Source organism: Zalophus californianus, chromosome 1, assembly GCF_009762305.2.
Source record: "Zalophus californianus isolate mZalCal1 chromosome 1, mZalCal1.pri.v2, whole genome shotgun sequence".
Lineage (NCBI taxonomy): Eukaryota > Metazoa > Chordata > Mammalia > Carnivora > Otariidae > Zalophus > Zalophus californianus.
In genome coordinates this window covers 60,412,531-60,432,230 of record NC_045595.1, presented here as the reverse complement: position 1 = coordinate 60,432,230, position 19,700 = coordinate 60,412,531, and the positions used below count along the sequence as shown (strand labels likewise).

General features: G+C 35.9%; 1 protein-coding gene across 4 annotated transcripts in view; it reads left to right on the top strand.

Annotated features, from left to right (window-relative positions):
* Positions 1-19,700, top strand: part of LOC113916762 (T-cell activation inhibitor, mitochondrial) — a 178,584-nt gene that overhangs the window by 102,736 nt on the left and 56,148 nt on the right. For all 4 annotated transcript variants that reach the window (XM_027583678.1, XM_027583677.2, XM_027583676.2 and 1 more), the window contains exons 17-19: positions 8,832-8,996; positions 10,495-10,698; positions 15,663-15,846. In XM_027583678.1, the coding sequence (XP_027439479.1) occupies positions 8,832-8,996; positions 10,495-10,698; positions 15,663-15,846 (553 nt within the window). The remainder of the gene's footprint in view (positions 1-8,831; positions 8,997-10,494; positions 10,699-15,662; positions 15,847-19,700) is intronic.

Here is a 19,700-nt window from a genome sequence, read left to right as displayed (position 1 = left end):
AGGTTGAATTCATGTGTGTTCAGAATGGTCTTATTGATATCCAGCTAAATTTGAAGGAGCAGATGAAATGAGGTCCCCTTCTCTGCTACTATCTTGCCCCCTCCCCCAGAATGGTTTTGTTCTTAAAAGCATTCTGCAGTAAACAGACCTTTCTTAAGAAAGGAAATACAAAGATCTCTATCTCATTTGTAATACGTGTGAGTAATACTCATAATAAGAGAAATACATATTAAAATTACAAAACACCTATCAGACTAGCAAAATAAGAGTTTAATGATATGCTTTTCCTGAGAGTATAGGGAAACAGCCATTCATATACATTGTCTTTAGGGGTTTTGGGATAAATATCTGTCACAATTTAAGAGTGAATATTTCCTTTTATATATCATTTTTATTCCTAGGAATTTCTCCTACAAACACAAAGGTATGTACTGTAAGTTATCCAGAATCTTTTTTTTTTTTACCATCAACAGTGATAACAAAGGATTCATATAATTTAAATGTCCATTAAGAGAGTACCAGTTGATTAACTGTGTGATAGCCATATGATGGAGTAGAATGAGGCAGACCTACAGATACTCATTTGGAATGATCTCCAGGATCTATTGCCAGGTGAAAAAAGGAATGTGCAGACCAGTGTGTACAGTAACAAAAATAAATAATATGGATAAATACATCTTTGCTTTTATACCCTTAAAATATTTGTAGAAGGATGCATAAGAAATAAATGATTGTGGTTGCTTCTGGGAAGAGGAATTGAGTACTTGGAGGACAGGGATAAGTGGCAGATTAACTTTTTACATATGTTTTTTCTGTATTTTTTCCTTTTGGAAAAATATGCACTTATTACCTACTAAACTTTTTATAGAAGAATACATTAGTTATGTTTGAGAAATGCAGAATATTTTACACATTTTAGTGAGTGGCAGACTTTATGATGAGAAGAAATCTATTGTTTTGGAGTTTTAGTTTGACATTTAAAACTCTTTCTCAGGACTAGTAGCTTCTGTCTTGGCAATTGAACAATAAATTCCTGCCTTCTCCCCTACCAGCATAAAAAAGAGCCTTAAAACCATAATTTATGTAATGATTGTTTGGAGGCTGAAGAATAAGTGTCTTAACCCTTTGAATATACATTTTGTAAAAAGTTATGCCATTTCTTGAGAAGCTGCCCTTGAACTTTAAATTTTATTGCCTTAATGTAAGTAACACATTATCAAGAAATAAAATATAGATAAGAAAAACTGATGATAGAAATTCCTTACGCAGCCCACCCAGAAAGACTGTTAACTGCTTTAATGTTACTATACATACTCTTTTTGTACCTTGCATTTTTTTTTTTCAGGGAACAGTCTTTCTATGTATATCTTTCTGTGAAAAAGAATAGTCTTCTACAACATCACTTACTGGGATGCATGGTTTTCTCTCTTATCAAGTAATATGTATATTTATATAAATATAGATATATAAATAATGAAGTAATATATATATTTATATAAATATTTCTATGGATCCACTTGTCTTGGTCTAGTTTGTTTTCAGATGTCTATGAAAAACAATAATCCCTGCTAAACATCCCTGCTAATATTACATTCTTAGGATAAATTCTGATGGTATTGCTAGGTAGATTTGCCCTTACTCCCATTCAGATTTGCGTCAAGTTATTTTAAGTTTATTAAAAAGCCTCCCTTTGTAAGAAAATCCTAGAGAACTATTGCATAGGTATTTCTTCTATACAGACATTGTCCTTTTAAGGAGTCACAGGTGCATATAAACAGTCCAAGTGTTAGTGCCCAATATTATGGTTTTTAGTTATCAGACAGACTGGTGCATTCCAGTTATACAAACCCTAATTTGGCTATCAGTACTTTTCATTCCAGGTCTTATCTCTTGGAATGGAATACAAAAGTACCCTACACCTTTAGAAAGGTTATAATGATAGTCTTACCTGTGTATGAAGATGCATGTTATGAAACACCCTCACCAGTATTATTTTTTGAATATTATTTTTCTTATCTCTTTGCTAGTTTGATAGGGGAAAAGTGATATTTACTGCTTTACTTTGCATTTAATTGCTTATTAGAAAATTTAACTCTTTCTCCTTTTTTTCCATTTGTACTTACTTTTTGTGAATTACTAGTTCTTGTTCTTGGTCTGTTTTCAGATTTTAGTCTTTCTCTTCATTATTGATTTAATAATGTATTTGCTATATACCAAAGCATTGTGCTAAGTGTGTTACTTGTGTCATCTCATTTAATCAATACTAGCCCCATGAGGTAGGTGAAAGTATCCCAAGATGAAGACACTGAGGTTCAGAGAGGATCACACAGCAAATAAGTATAGAGCAAGAATTCTAATCCAGGCCTGTCTGATTGCAAATCCATATTTTTAAGCCTTATACCAGTACTGTTATTTTCCTAGTCTTTCCTCTAAATGGGCTTTATAAAATTGCAACTAGGACCAAAGCACAAACCACATAAACAGACCTGGATCTAACTTAGCCAGCCACCTGAGGAAGATGGTGATTCCGATCTTGTTTTTATAAATCCAAGACAGTGATTTTCAAAGCTGACCATCAGAACACCCTGAAAGATTGTTAAAACACAAATTGCTTGGCCCATTCCCAGATTTTCTGATTCATTAAGTCTGGGATGGGTCCTGAGAATTTGCATTACTTAGAAGTTCTCAGATGTTGCTGATGCTGATGCTGGTCTGGGAACCTCACTTTGAATACCACTACCCTACAGCTCTCTCACATGGGGACTTCTCACACCTCCCCTTGTGTCCCTAAACCACACTTCGTCAAGTCATTCCCCTATAGGTATTACCATTTTTATTATGCATTACTTGTGGATTTTTTTCCTTTAACTATCTTTGCACCTTCCTAGGGAGGAAATGTATGGAGGAGTTTTTCATTTAGACTTTCTCCTAATTTTATTGAGATATAATTGACATACACTACTGTGTAAGTTTAAGGAGTATAGCATAATGGCATATATATTGTGAATTGATTAGTATAGTAAGTTTAGCTAATATCTATCATCTCATATAGATACAAGAAAAAGAAAAAAAATGTTTTTTTCCCTTGTGATGAGAACTCTTAGGATCTACTCTCAACAACTTTCCTGTATGTCATACAGCAGTGTTAACTATAGTCACCATGTTGTATATTACCTCCACAGTATTATAATTGGGAGTTTGTGCCTTTTGACCACCTTCATCCATTTCCCTACCCCCCACCTCTGGTAACCACAGATCTGATCTCTTTTTCTAGGAGTGTGTGTGTGTGTTTAAAGATTTTATTTATTTATGTGAGAGAGTGCACAAGAGGGGGGAGGGGCAGAGGGAGAGAGAAAGGGAGAACCAGACTCCCCGCTGAGGAGGGAGCCTGACGCAGGGCTTGATCCCAGGACCCCAGGATCATGACCTGAGCCGAAGACAGATGCTTAACCAACTGAGCCACCCAGGCAGCCCTAGGAGTTTGTTTTTTTAAAAGTGAGATCATACAGTATTTGTCTTTCTCTTTTTCACTTATTTCACTTAGCATAATGCTCTCAAGGTCCATCTCTATTGTTGTAGGCTGGAATTGTTTAAAGTATGTGTGTACGTGTGTGTGTGTGTGTGTGTGTGTGTTTTGGTTTGTTTAGAAAAGTGTTAATATTTTTATAGTAGGAAATTTAGCATACAGGTTAACCTGAATACCTAGACCAGTGACTGTTACTGCAGTACTAATATAAGCATATAAACAGTGTTAATATTTGGGAAAAACTCTGTCGTCTTCATTTTCAGTCAGTGGATGGTTCTGTTCAGCACAATGTTGTGTTAGGCCAGGCCATCTTTTCAGTCTCTGTTTTCATATAACAGTTTCACTTATATCTACCTATGTAGGCATAGCCATTATTTAGGTCATTGACACCTCTTTCCCAAATAATTTTCTTTTTTTTTTTTTTAAGATTTTATTTTATTTATTAGAGAGCACAAGAGGGGGTAGGGTCAGAGGGAGAAGCAGACTCCCCGCTGAGCAGGGAGCCCGATGCGGGACTCGATCCTGGGACTACAGGATCATGACCTGAGCCAAAGGCAGTCACCCAACCAACTGAGCCACCCAGGTGCCCCCAAATAATTTTCATCAAATATGAGCACTGGTCATTTTCAGTGATTTAGATTTTTGTTAATTTCTTCTTTGTACTTTTCTGTTGCTTTAATTTTTTATAGTGATCATTTATATTTTTAAAATAAACATTTTTTTAAAGATTTATTTATTTTAGAGAGAGAGAGTGCACATGAGCAGGGAGAGGGGGAGAGGGAGAAGGAGAGAGAGAAATCTCAAGCAGACTCCCTGCTGAGCATGGAGCCCAATGTGGGGTTTGATCCCAGGACCCTGAGATCATGATCTGAGCCGAAATCAAGAGTTGGATGCTTAAGTGACTGAGCCACCCAGGCGCCCCAAAATATAAACATAATTTTAAAAGTAAATCAACTAGCTTGGTCTCATCCTGAACAATAATATCTATGAAATAACCAGTTTAATCTGGTTTTTATACTTAACATGCTCTTTTATTTTTATAAATTTTGTAATACACAAATAAATTACTAAAATTATAATGTAACTGAAAAACCAGTCAGGTACTTACCATCAGTGATGCATATATTCACACTCAGGAAAAACCATACTGTAAATTATGCCCCTTAATAGTATGATAGTTCTGGGGCGCCTGGGTGGCTCAGTCGTTAAGCGTCTGCCTTCGGCTCAGGTCATGATCCCTGGGTTCTGGGATTGAGCCCCACATCGGGCTCCCTGCTCAGTGGGAAGCCTGCTTCTCTCCGCTTCTCTCTCTCTCCCACTCCCCCTGCTTGTGTTCCCTCTCTTGCTCTCTCTCTCTGTCAAATAAATAAAATCTTTAAAAAAATATTATGATAGTTCTATCTTAATAATATTATTAATCAATAATAAAGTTATTTGGCAATCTCACTGACTAGTCTTAATTAATATTAAAGATGTTAGCCCAGTGATGGGTATTAAGAAGGGCACATATCGCATGGAGCACTGGGTGTTATACACAAACAATGAATCATGGAACACTACGTCAAAAACTAATGATGTGCTGTATGGTGGCTAACATAACATAATAAAATTAAAAAAAGATTAGTCCTTGATCTGTTGGATATTTGCAAATATTTTTTTTAGCTTTTCATTTTCCTTTAACTTTATGATATTTTTGCATTTTTGTTTTTCTTCTTTTGCCCACCTGACTTTTTTTCTACTTAAACTGCTTTTTATCCTTTTAGTATTCTTTTTTGTATAACTTTTTATTTTTTTAATATTCCTTTTTTAGTATAGCTGGCACACTATATTACATTAGTTTTAAGTGTACAACATAGTGACTCAACATCTCTATATATTATGTTAATTTTCACTACAAGCGTAGCTAGCATCTGCCACCATACAACACTATTAGAATACCATTTACTATATTCCCTGTGCTATACCTTTTATTCCCATGACTTATTCATTCCATAACTAGAAGCCTGTATCTCCCACTCTCCTTGACCTATTTTGTCCATTCCCTCCCCACCACAGTTTATTCTCAGTATTAATGGGTCTGTTTCTGCTTTTTAAATTATTACTAATTTTTGTTTTGTATCATGCTTTAAGGCAGTCCTTGGCTATCTCAAAATTATATATTTACCCTTTGTTTTTCAAAATTTTTGGTTCATTACCAGTTTTAAATTTTGATAGGAGGTAGGAATGTGATTTTATTTCCCCAAAACGTCATAGCTCACCCTTTACTCACTTCTTTGAAATGCCACTTTTATTATATATTAGAATCTTGTGACTGCTTCTAGCTTTCTCTCCCAGGGATCTCTGTTTCTGTGGTAGCACCAAACTCTTTTTAGTTAATGTAGCTTTAGAATATGCGATAATATCTATTTAGGCAAGACCACTTTCACTTCTCTTCCAAAACTATTATTTACATTCTCAAGTGCTTATTCTTTTGGATGAATTTCAGAGTTATTGAATCAGTTTTTCATACAGTTCTATAGGAAATTTGATTGGGATTATATTAAATGTATATATTAAAGGGAGAAAGGTATCTTTAGATATTCCTTATGGTATATACAGTATTCACTATGGTAAAGGATAGTAATTTGGTAATCTCACTGACTAACCTGGAAATTCATTCACTGCAGACCATCTTAATAGTCTTTATATTCTTAGTGCCCTATATTCAAAATCTTGCATGAATAATGACTGAATATGCATAGATAAAGAATTGATATTATAGAAAATTTGCTTGCACTTTGAGATTTTTTAGACAAATGGAAAATATTCCCAACCGTGGAATAGAGAAAAACATGAGGATTAATGCAATGAGAACTTTTGTCACCATAAAACTAGTATTTACACGAGTAAACTGGTTTTTGTTTTTGAAAATTTAATTCTCCTAAGAGTTCTTATAAAATTTTCATAAAAGTGATAGAGTTGTGAATGGGGTGGATTAGTTAAAAGCTATTAATTTCACAAATGACTTCCCATTACCAGTCTCAGTTAACTTTGGTACATAAAATGGCCAACTTACTCAGATTTTTTAAGATAGCTACACAATTTGTTAAGATTTCAAAATGAATCTCCTAAAATACCATCTATTCTTTCAAAAAATGGGACCATTCTGCCACCTTAATAATTAAAAAATGAGTACTAAATAAAGAAGAACAATACAATTGTTATAAAAAAAAAGGCCACATAGTCTACTTTTTATAAATATGACATATCTACCAGATATACGTTTAACAAAAAATAATTGAACTTATTTGATAAAAATACAATTCAGTTTATAAGGAATGGTGATTTAGTGGTTTTACTTTTGGGAGTTATGGGGAAAATGGAAATACTGTTTTTTGTTTTTTGTTTTATAAAGATTTTATTTATTTATTTGACAGAGAGAGACACAGTGAGAGAGGGAACACAAGCAGGGGGAGTGGGAGAGGGAGAAGCAGGCTTCCCGCTGAGCAGGGAGCCCGATGCGGGGCTCGATCCCAGGACACTGGGATCATGACCTGAGCCGAAGGCAGACGCTTAATGACTGAGCCACCCAGGCACCCCGGGAATTATGTTTTAACAGCTGATTTATGTAGTCTTTCAGAAGATAATAAGTTCACTTAAATTTTTCTATATATTAAAATTTAAGCAAATTTGGGAGTAAATTAATGAAAGTATCTGTTTAAATGAGCAACAATATTTATAAAACATTGCCTAGCACATACTATAAGGCAAGTCAAGCAATCAGTCAATCAAGTGGGCTCTAGTAATTTAAAGACAAAGCTCATTTTAAAGTTATACTGGAGGGCACCTTGGTGGCTCAGTCATTAAGCGTCTGCCTTCGGCTCGGGTCATGATCCCAGGGTCCTGGGATCGAGTCCCACATTGGGCTCCCTGCTCAGCGGGGAGCCTGCTTCTCTCTCTCCCTCTGCCTGCCGCTCCCCCTGCTTGTGTGCGCACTCTCTCTCTCTGTCAAATAAATAAATAAAATATAAAGTTATACTGGATAATTAAGGCTTTATTTTGGCACTGTGTACGTGAATTGCCAAATCTTTCTTTAATACTATTTGTATTCACTGTGCTGGGAAGGCCAAAAAAGAAAAAGAATACATGACTCCTGCACTTAGTCAAGTTAAAAAAGAACACGGGAATGTGACTTGGGTGTTATATAACAATGTTTCATTTATGTATCTTGTGTATGATGATGGAGGGAATTAGATAAATGATGAAATATTGACATATCTAATATTTTAGCACCTCAGTGTTCTCTATTACAGTTTCCTATTGCTTTTAATGTGCAAATCAGGCAGAAATTAAGGAACTTCAGCATTATAGGTAATATTCTTTTTTTTAAAGCTGAATGAAGGGTACATAAAACTTTATTATGTTTTTTTAACTTATGTATGTTGGATATTCTTGTGTACATATAAAATATAATAAAAATTGTTAAGAAATTGGGGGGGGAACTGTTCTTCAAAATAACTAAACTAATTAAATTATGTATTTTTTTAAAGATTTTATTTATGTATTCTATTTTTTAAAGATTTATTTATTTCAGAGAGAGAGAGAGAGAGGGCACGAATGTGGGAAGGGACAGAGAGAGAGAGAAACTTTAGCATACTCCACACTGATTGTGGAGCCCAACACAGAGCTCAATCTCCTGACCCTGAGATCACAACCCAAGCAGCTGAAACCAAGAGTCTGACCCTTAACTGACAGCGTCACCCAGGCTCCCCTTTATTTGAGAGAGAGAGAGAGAGAGAGAGAGTGCGTGAGCAGGGGGAGGGGCAGAGGGGAAGGAGAGAATCTCAAGCCAATTCTTCACTGAGCAGGGCTCTATCTCAACCCTGAGATCATGACCTGAGTCGAAATCAAGAGTCATATGCTTAACTGACTGAGCCACCCAGCGGCCCCTAAATTATGTATTCTTTATTGTAAATTGTTAAACTTGTCCACACAAATAATATTTTACATTATAACAAATATTCACTATAATCAAAACATTATTGTCATGCAAAAATAAACATTAACTTCAGAATCAATAACTGATTAGTACACTTAGAAAAATGATTAATTAAAAAATACATATAACAAAGTGCTTATTAGTTTGCATCTCCTTAGGATGGTGATCATCACTATATAAGTTGTTTCTAATAAATTTGAGTCATTGTTATCTTTTCTGAACACATACTTAAGTTTTGATACTTATCATATTTGAAAACAGTTGTGATTATATTCTTAAGTGTAATTTCCATAGTATAAAGTATTAGTACCTTTTTCTTTTTGGAAGAGTCAGAATGGATCATCAATACACCACTGTGGCCTTGTGATAGACTGGATGTACTCAATCGACATAATCTGCTCTGTACAATTGCACATGAAATCTTAGCCAAGAGCCTTTACAGACAGACATTTGAAGTTTTGCAAAATCTACCAGGTTTTCAAAATTCTCAAGGTATGTTTTTTAAAAGTTTCAATTAATCTCTTGTCCATCTGGTATTTTTTAAGATTTTATTTTGTCAGAGAGTGCGTGCACACACACACAAGCAGGGGCAGGGGTGGGCAGGCAAAGGGAGAAGCAGACTCTCCACCAAGCAAGGAGCCCAATGCAGGACTTGATCCCAGAACCCTGGGATCATGACCTGAGCTGAAGGCGGACGCTTAACGGACTGAGCTACCCAGGTGTCCCCATCTGGTGTTTAAATAAGAAACAGTTCTGCACCTGTTTTGGTTGAGCATATATTTTTAATGAAATTGTTTTCTGCAAAATGTGTTCACTGAAAATTGAATATGCTTTTCTTTGTTTTGTTTTGTTTTTTTAAAGCAGAGGTGCTCACCTTTGGGTTGTCAGAAGTTCCCAACTGTTTTTGTCAGTCCCCTTTCCCTACCTGTCAGGTCAGCAGCAAACAAACAGTAATGCCCCAGCAAGCTTCATGTGGTAAAAATTCATTGCATTAGAATAATGAAGAATACTTCTTTTATTACTTACTATGTATATAAATATAGAGCTTAGTTTCCATTACCTTGGAACATAGGGAAACATGAAATAAATGGAGGAAACTAGCAAATGCCAAGTTCAAAGAAAGGGAACGTTAATGTGGGCCATAGGAGGTAGTGCTCTCGGATCCTAACGCTCAAGTCTGAGTATGTCAAGTATGAATAGGAAGAGAGTCCGTGTTAAGGGAAGCATGGGCAAAAGCTTTGGGTCAAAATGAGCTGAGCAGTGAGTTCAGAGTGGCAGGTTACCACTTCATCAGAATGTTAACCTGAGGGCCTCCCACAGTGCTTTATCAGTCAGTCAGTGTTACAGGAAAGTTCCGCTGGTGGAGATGTTTAGGAAGAGACTAAATAAGGTAAGGAGATTAATTTCCTGCTAAGGCCTAGATCACTAAAGGATGCTGCAGATAAAGTGATAAAGACCAGAGTCTAGGTTATAGATTGAACTGACTGAATATAGTGAATAAAAGACTTGGCAGTCTCCAAGTGACTTCACTTTCTTCTAAGTGAGGAATTGAACTAGAAATGCCCAATAAAAGATTTGTTTTTAATTTGAGAGAAAATACTATGAGGGGGTGATTTATTTTTAGTCATAGGAAATTAAGTCTGAGGTCTGAACTGTATGTAGACAATGCAAGCAGAACTGTGCAAGTCATTCATTTTGAGACACTGAAGATGCAGACACGTGGGGATCACGAATGGGTATTTAATGCAGCCTCTGCAATAGTTGTCAAGCTTCCTTTCTTATTCTTTGTTACAAAGTAAATGAATGAGTTTGCTTTTGTTGAATGCTTATTTGTTTCTTAGAGAATATATAAGATGATTGCATTTTAATGACTATGACTCCCATAGTGGGTAGCAAAGTGCCAATGGGAGCACAGAGAAAAGAAAAGTAGTGAGAGAGAAGATGGAGAGACTAAGCTAGATCGATTTCATATCTTTTTTTTTTTTTCCAGAAACTGTGGAGGTCTCACAGTATAGCCTTCTTTTTAATAAACTTCTAGATGCCTGTATAGAAAGCAACAGTCTTGGTATGTCATCCTCCGTGGCAGAATTCATGATTTCAAAGAACATCCCTATTGATTTCTCCTTTCTTAGAAGATTAATTACTTCTTTAGGAAGGAGTTGTTTATGGCTCAAAGCCAGAGCCCACTACAAAAGTAAGTTACATTTAAAAAATTTATATTTGATATATTAGTTTTGACTTTGATTTTTCTAACCCTGAAGGCTTGCATAATTTTTATGACTAGGCATTTAAATATGTAAAAAGAGCATTTGATACACATTCAAATATAGTGGTCTACACAGATTTGTGCTCTCTTTTGAAACCTGTTCTTTCCCTGGTTTCTAATTACTATATCTTCATTTCTTTGCACATTAGTATGCCCACTGGAGGGTGCACAAAGGAAATAAATGACAGCATTTGAACTAGTTTGGCATAGCTTATAAATATATAGGAGTAAAATAAATGGGTAGAATGAAGTTTAAGGAGTGTTTATATATTTTATTCATCCCTGCCATATCCCTGATCTTTATAAGTTAGAATATTTTATAGCAGGCCACATAGGAAGTGCAAAGGCTGCCATTACTGAACATGATACATAGTTTTTTGCAAGGTTCCTAGTAATAGAACTTTGTTAATCTGTTTACAGTTGTTGCTCCTTAACCAGTAAGCCTCGAAAACTAATGCTTTCTCTAGTCCCAGCCATCTCACAGGTATTTGAATTGGGAAGTAATTTCGTATAGAATCTAGATCCAGAAAACAATTCTTTTCTGCCTTCCTGCAGGAATTTGTCTTAAATTTCCGTTTCTTTTCTTTTTTTTCTTAGAGCGTGCAAGTGTGAGCGAGAGGGGGAGGGGCAAAGGGAGAAGGAAAGAAAGAATCCTAAGCTTGATCTCACAACCCTGAGATCATGACCTGAGCCACACAGGCGCCCTTGAATTTCTATTTCTTTGACTGCCATGTATATAACAAACATTTGAGTGCCTACTATGTGTCACTACTGTGCCAGATTTGCCAAACATCCCAGCCATCCCAACAGCACTTGGAAGTGTTTTTCACACTGCCAGCTGTGATCAGTTAAGCCGGTGGTGACTTTTTTCCCCAATGAAACAAGAAAGAAAACCTTAGCATACATTACAGGTAGTAAGGTTAAGTATTATTTGGTAAAATTTCATTTCAGTTACATGTATACAGATTATGTACTGGGTTAATCAAAAGTTTTGAAAGCAGAGTTGGTTTTTTTTAAGGATGATCAGAAATTTAGTTTGTTCATAAACACCTCATTTCAATTTTGTGGTTATGTTTCAACTCCTTATACTATTTCCCTGCAGATTACTAGAAATCACACACAAAGTATATATGTACTGTTTGCTATAACTCCTTGATTTTAGTTTTTAGAATCAATGTTAATGGGGTTGTTTATTTTCCAAATAATTGTTAATAATGGCATGTTCCCCAAATTGAACAATTAGAGGTGTTTATATGCGACAGGAACAAAACCTAAACTTGGAAACATTTCAATGAGATTTCTATGAATATCTGTTTTTTAGTTGGAAATAAGATTTTGTATTAAAGCAGCTAAACTTAAACTTGTAGAATTTTTTATTAACAGCTTTATTGAGATACAACTCAAATACCATTACAGTTCACCCATTTATAGTGGTGGTAAGTTATTCACAGTTGTGCAGCCATCACCACAGTTCATTTAGAACATTTTCATCATGCCAAAAAGAAACCCCATATCCATTCATTAGCAGTCATTCCCCATTTTCCCCCCAAATTCTTCCAGTCCTAATCATAATTTATTTTTAGAGTTTTTCTTTTTAAGTAGTGTTAAAACAATTCATGCCTAGTACAATTCAGTACCTTTTTTACTAGCACTTTTCCTCTTATCTAAACACATCTATGCCTAGTTTCATATGCAGTGAACTTCTGGGACTTATGTAGGTGAGGTATAGGACAGAGTATTTTTTTTTTAAGATTTTATTTATTTATAAAAAGAGAGAGAGTGGGCAAGCAGGGGGAGGGGCAGAGGCAGAGGGAGAGGGAGAAGCAGACTCCCTGCTCCCGAGCAGGGAGCCAGATGTCGGGCTCGATCCCAGGACCCCAGGACCCCAGGATCATGACCTGAACCAAAGGCAGATGCTTAACCGACTGAGCCACCCAGGTGTCTCTGTTTTTTTCTTTTAAATGTACCTGAGTTATAGAATGATATGAGTAATTTACAATCATTGATCAGTCTTCAAAACATCTTATTTCCTGACAGTGTTGACATTTAAAATATCACTGGATCTTTCTTTAGATTTATCTTCACACATAGTTACCACTCTAAAAAGCCTTTCAGTGCCTTATAATCAATCTAGTAGTACTTGATTCTGGGCAGATGGCTTTTTCATCAAGACACTGTTAAGACTGTGGTGCCAATGCCTTTGTTTTGCTTCTTTTTTTTATTATTTTATACAGCTTTATTGAAATAACTTCACATACCATAAAATTCACCCATTTAAAGTGGACAGTGCATTAGTTTTTATTATACTCACAGAATTGTGCAGCCATCATCACAGTCTAATTTTAGAACATCTTCAGCACCACCAGAAAAAGAAACCCTAAACACATTAGCATTCCCTAGATGCCTCCTGCTGACCCAGCCCTAGACGAGTAATCTACTCTATTTCTGTGGATTTGCACATTCTGGGCATTTCACGTAAGTGAAATAATTCAGTATGTAGTTTTTTATGACTAGCTTCTTACACTTAGCATAATATTTTCAAGGTTCATCCATGTTGTAGCATGTATCAATACTTTATTCCTTTTTATTGCTGAATAATATTCCATTGTATGGAATTTATTTATCCATCCATCCTTTGATGGACAGTTGAGTGGTTTCCACTTTTTGGTTATTATTAATAACACTGTGCAAACATTCACATACAAGTTTTTGTGTGGAGATATATTTTTATTTCTCTTGAGAGCAGAATTGCTGGCTCATATGGTAAATCTATGGTTTTACTATTTTGAGAAACTGCCAATCTATTTTCCCAAAGAATCTGCATCATTTTATGTTTATATACCCACCACTCAAGTTTGAGATTTCCATTTTCTTCATTTCTTCACCAACACTTATTACACTGTGGTTTTTATTTTAGGTTTCTTGGTCGATATAAAGTGATATTTCATTGTGGTTTTGATTTTGCATAATCCTAATGACTAATGATGTTGAACACCTTTTCGTGTGCTTATTGGCCATTTATGTATCTTCTGTGGAGAAATCCTTTACCCATTTTTTTTCTTTGTACATTTTTATTTTTTTATTTTTTTATTATTTTTTTAAAGATTTATTTATTTATTTTGAGAGAGTGAGAATGAGAGAGAGAGTACATGAGAGGGGGGAGGGTTAGAGGGAAAAGCAGGCTCCTCGCTGAGCAGGGAGCCTGATGCGGGACTTGATCCCGGGACTCTAGGATCATGACCTGAGCCGAAGGCAGTCGCTTAACCAACTGAGCCACCCAGGCGCCCTCTTTGTACATTTTTAAATTGGTTTTATTGTTGTAAGAGTACACACATAATACACATACAGATACATACACGCCCTGAGTGCGAGTCCCATGTCAAATACATGAATTTCGATTTTTTTTTTCCTCCACTCTGTGAATTGTCTTTCACTTTCTTTATGGCTTGGCTTTGCTTTTTGTTTTCAAACTAATCAAAAGGAAACTGTCCAGGGACAGTAAATTTGCCTTCCTGATGCTGCTGATTTGCTCTCACTAGTCCTAAAAATACTGAATTTCTCTCAGAGCCGGAAAGTCAGGAAGGGAGATGTTATTAGTGTGTCTTTCCATTATGTTTTCCCCCTAAAACCAAATGGGAATATTTTTCTTTTCATATTTGCTTTTAGGGGAAAAAAGTTAATGATAGTAAATTTCTATTCAATTTGTTATTTTTTGTTTTCCTCATCTGGTCAGCAAAGTAAAACAAGAATATATGTAAATTATACTTATCAATAGCTAGGAAGGTTAATGAGTTATAGTGTTAGTCCTAGAAGTGACCTAGGGAGGTGGGACTACCTAGTATTTAGGAATCCAAAATCTGTGGGGTCAGAAGGCTGGGGTGATTCCCAAAGCCCCTTCACCTATAATGTGGGAGTCACTGTACCTGATTTCAAAAGTAGTAAACTGTCAGTTAAAATTAGGTAAAACCTATGTGTTTAACACAGGTTCCTGGCACATAGTAAGTCCTCAAAGATTAACCATCATCATCCACATTAGATTTCTTAAAGAATTTATCTTAACAAAACATTTTAAACAAATTTTACATACAGATTTAAATTGGTTTCAGTAAAACATGACAGTATAATATTGTCTATATACAGGTTGGATGTCTTAGAACTTAAGGGGATTTCCCTACATATCATTTGTAATAAGCACCTAAATAGTTTAAAAATTAAATCTCTTCTTTTGAAAAGTAAAATTTTTAGAACATGAATTGGTGAACACCTACAACACACTGAGCACCTACAACACACTGAGCACCTACAGGAAAGATACGTATTTTATTTATTTTTATATCTAAATAATGCTTAGCTCAATGTCAGACATAGAGTCGAACAGTAAATGTTTATTATGCAAACTATAACAGCACATAAATAAATGCTCAAAAATAGTATATCTGGGTGACAGAAAAATCTTCAAATTATAGTTTCTACTTTTTTTCTACATTTTGGATTCATAATTCAGGATAGGCAATAATTACAATATATGTAGTTGCTATTAGACCAGATCCCATTTAAACAAAACCCAAGGCACTATTCTGGTTTTTTCAGTTAAATTCTGAAATTATGTTGTGTTGACTATGGCTTGAAATAAATGGGCAGTTGCCACAATGAGGCTCAAAAGTAGTTTTTAGGAGAGTTTTTAAGATCTATTTCTTCATATTTAATGTTTCAGAAGTATTTTACAAAGAATAATATCAAATGTACTAGGATAAGCTCACCACCATATAATTTGTATAATAAACCTACTGATGTGAAGAATCATTCTGTAATGTAAGTAATTATCACCTGTGGAAGTCTAACTTTTCACCTGTTGGGGTTTTGTAAAGTTTGATCTATTATTTGATTTCCAGGTGCCCTTTCATTGGGTTGCTACCCACCGTTGGAGGGAAATTTATACCGAAAACTTCTACTGATTCCTTCTTATTTATCTGAGATTGAAATGCTTTTAGCTATTGAAATCTTCCTAGTATCTAATGCTAGTAGTATTCAGAGTCCTGGAACTTCTACACAGATACTGCAGATAGTTTTGAAAAGGTTGGTAATTTCTAACTGCATGCTAAAAGTAGATCATGGCTCCATACACCTGACCTAGGATGTAAATGTTTTTATGTATCTTACATTTTATAATAAATATTATATATATTTTTATGCATACTTTATATATACACACATATATACATATATATGTACATATACATACATACTAGTATATGTATTTACACTAGTGTATGTATTTACACACTAGTATATGTATATATTTACAAACTTTGATAATATACACACTAGTATATGTATGTATTTACGAACATTGGTAACATTTAAATTGAAAAAGGATTTGAGGGCGCCTGGGTGGCTCAGTTGGTTAAGCGACTGCCTTCGGCTCAGGTCATGATCCTGGAGTCCCGGGATCGAGTCCCACATCGGGCTCCCTGCTCAGCAGGGAGTCTGCTTCTCCCTCTGACCCTCTTCCCTCTCGTGCTCTCTATCTCTCAGTCTCTCTCAAATAAATAAATAAAATCTTTAAAAAAAAAAAGAACAAAGTTTAAAAAAAAAAAAAAAAAGAAAAAGGATTTGACCTGTTTGAGACTTAAAACCAAACAAGCTGGTAGCATTTAATAAACACATTAGCAACTTCAAAGATGCTGTCAGATGTTCAAAGAAATGGACCCTCTTTAAGTATCAGTCTTTCTTGTGTACAGATAGTTTTTAGATAGGTATCTAAAAGTTACTTATCTTTCTGGTCAACACAAAAGATCTAAAAACCAGGTCTAAAAGGGAAATATGTAATAGTTTATTTGGCTCAGTAAAGAATTCTGTTGAAAATAAAGCTATCAGCCTAATTTCTAGATTTTAAAATGTTGTTATAAATGCATAATATTATAATGTAGCTGTTGGACCAGACTGGTATCTCTTCAAATAATTTTGTTCAAAGTCCCAGAATGTAGGCTTATACCACTCAAATTTCTTATCAGCCTATACAGAAAACTAATAAAGATCTCATGGGTTTCCTGTTTTAGAGTTTCTTGACAAGAATTTTGCTTCAGTTTATTGGTATTATAAACCATATCATCAGATTGGATATCCTATCAGGTATCTATTACTGCATATAAATTATCTCCAAACAGCTTAAAACAGCAAATATTATTTTAGTTTCTGTGGGTCAGGAATTTTGGAGTAGCTTAGCAGTATGGTTCTGGCTCAGGATCTCTGAGTTGGTCAGGAGTTGAGGTCACCTACCTGATGGTTTGACTGAGGCTGGAGGATCCATTTTCTAGATGGCTCACTAACATACCTGTTGCCAAGAATCCTCAGGTCCTTGAGTGTTTTCATGACAGACAGCTAACTTCTCTGAGTGAGTGATCCAAGAGAGAAAAGGCAAGGAGGAAGCTACAGTGCCTTTTATGACCTAAATCAAGAACTGTGAAGGCTCTCAATTTCACCGTTTGCAGGCTACCAGTCAATCTGACACGGCTTCCTAGATCCTAGCATAAGACGCAAGATTCTTTTTTTTAAGATTTTATTTATTTGACACAGAGAGAGCACAAGCAGGGGGAGTGGCAGGCAGAGGGAGAGGGAGAAATAGGCTCTCCGCTGAGCGGGGAGCCCGATGCGGGGCTCGATCCCAGGACCCTGGGATCATGACCCAAGCGGAAGGCAGTCGCTTAATCAACTGAGCCACCCAGGTGCCTCTAAGACACAAGATTCTTGCATTGGAGACAGAAGATGTTATTATTTATAGTACAGCAAGCAGTATAATTATCTGCATATTTGTATCTCTTGTTCTGCTCCCCAAGTCCCACAGATGGGCCCAGCTGGATACCTGCACATACACTGGGGTTCTGTTATAGAAGAGTAATCTTGAACTCTAGGGGACCTAAATCTGTTACAGTGAATGATAAGCATGCCTTGCCCTGTTGCTCTGAATGGAAATACCATCTCCATCTTGTAAGGCTATAAGCAAACCTACCCTTTGCTCTAGAAGACCCTATCTTTGTCTTTCAAGGTGGTCCACTATATAAACATCCTTGAAATGCAGAACAAGAGGTAGTCAGTGTCTCTGCTCTCAAAACTTCTAGAAATGCAGAGACCCAGGAAGAATTGTCATCTAATAACCAGTGTCCAAAGGTACATGCTGTCATTTCTGCCTAATTCCATGTGTGATAGTGAGTCATCTAACCTAGCCCATACTTAAAGGGAAGAAAATCAGAAAATAATTTTTTTTAAGTAGGTTCCACGCTGGGCTTGAATTCACAACCCTGAGATCAAGACCTGAGCTGAGGTCAAGAGTCAGACATTTAACCAACTGAGCCACCCAGGCACCCCAGGAAATAATTTATTTTAGGTCCACAATTTTTTAAAAACCCACTACAATTAGCTTTTTTTTTTTTTTTAGTAGCTCTGTTCTTTTCTGAGGGCCTCCTTGTTTACTTCTGTGCACTGTAAGTGGCATGAGGCATTTGGGCTCCCCAACTTCCTGAGGAGGGTCTGATTTTCTCATAGCTTTCCATGCCCCATATATATGCAGCCTTTTTATTCATTGTTGAATTTTGGGGGTATTTGTGACCTCAGTGCATAACTAGTGACATGCCTAAATCTTTAACTTTGTCCCAAACAATATTATTTTCTCTATTATCATACTAAGACCTGCCTTGTTACACTAACCTCTCTCAGAGAGAATTTTATTCATCTTTAGACTTTCAAAAACTGCACCTAGTTGGCATATGCCCAGTCTACCAGATTTTAGGCACCACTAAGCCAGAATGTAGTAGAAGGCACCTGCCAGTCCTTCTTCTCTGTGACCTCTCTGTGACAACTCTGTGACCCCTTGGTGACCAAGCTGAAGTTCTCACTCGCACCACTCTGTGCATCACACTAAGGTATTAATGCAAGTAGACTCATTCTCGCACCCTGCTGTTGGGCCCTACAGGTGCCAGGAGCAGGATACAGTGAACACAAACAACTGATGCCTAATATAACAGCCACATCTCTATTTTAAATACTTCCCACTCCCTATCCCTTAGGATAAACAGTCATAAGAATTTTATGAATTTTATGAAATTTGGAGAGTAGTAGAAAAGTTATTAGAAAAGTAACTAGCACTTTGTGAAGAATCTTAAGACTAAAAAAAAAAAACTGGAAATTTAGTAAAAGTATATAGCTACAATTCTGTTACCAAACGTTAGCTACCTGTTAAGTATATGCTTATAATTAAAAATAGCTAATATCAAGGTAAGACATGTGACTGTTAGTAACTCCAAATTTGATTAAATTCAGTATTCTTGTATACATTACAGTGAATAGTTATGCAGTTATCAACTTTCAGAATACAAAGAGAGGTTATTAGCTGTGTTCCAGATCAGTGGTTTTCAAACTGTGGGTTGTAGTGCATTTGTGTGATGAAATCAATTTAGGGAATTGCAACCACATTGTTTTTTTAAAGATTTGTTTATTTATTTGAGAAAGAGAGAGGAAGCACATATAGGGGAGGGGCAAAAGGAAGAAAGAAAGTCTTAAGCAGACTCTGCTGAGTGCAGAGTGAAACGTGGGAATGGGCTTGATCTCACAACCCTGAGATCAGGGCCTGAAACCAAGAGTAAGAAGATTAACCAACTGTGCCACTCAGGCACCCCTACAACCACATTATTAAAAAAATAAAAGGGAGCCTAGGTGGCTCAGTTAAGCAACTGCTTTCAGCTGAGGTCATGATCCCAGAAGGAGTCCCACATGGGGCTCCCTGCTCAACAGGTAGCCTGCCTCTCCCTCTGCCTGATCCACCCCCTGCTTGTGCTTGCTCTCTGTCAAATAAGTAAATAAAATCTTTAAAAAAAAATAAAAGACAGTAGAAAATAGGGTACATTGTCTTAAGGGTAAGTTCTTGTTTTGTGAAA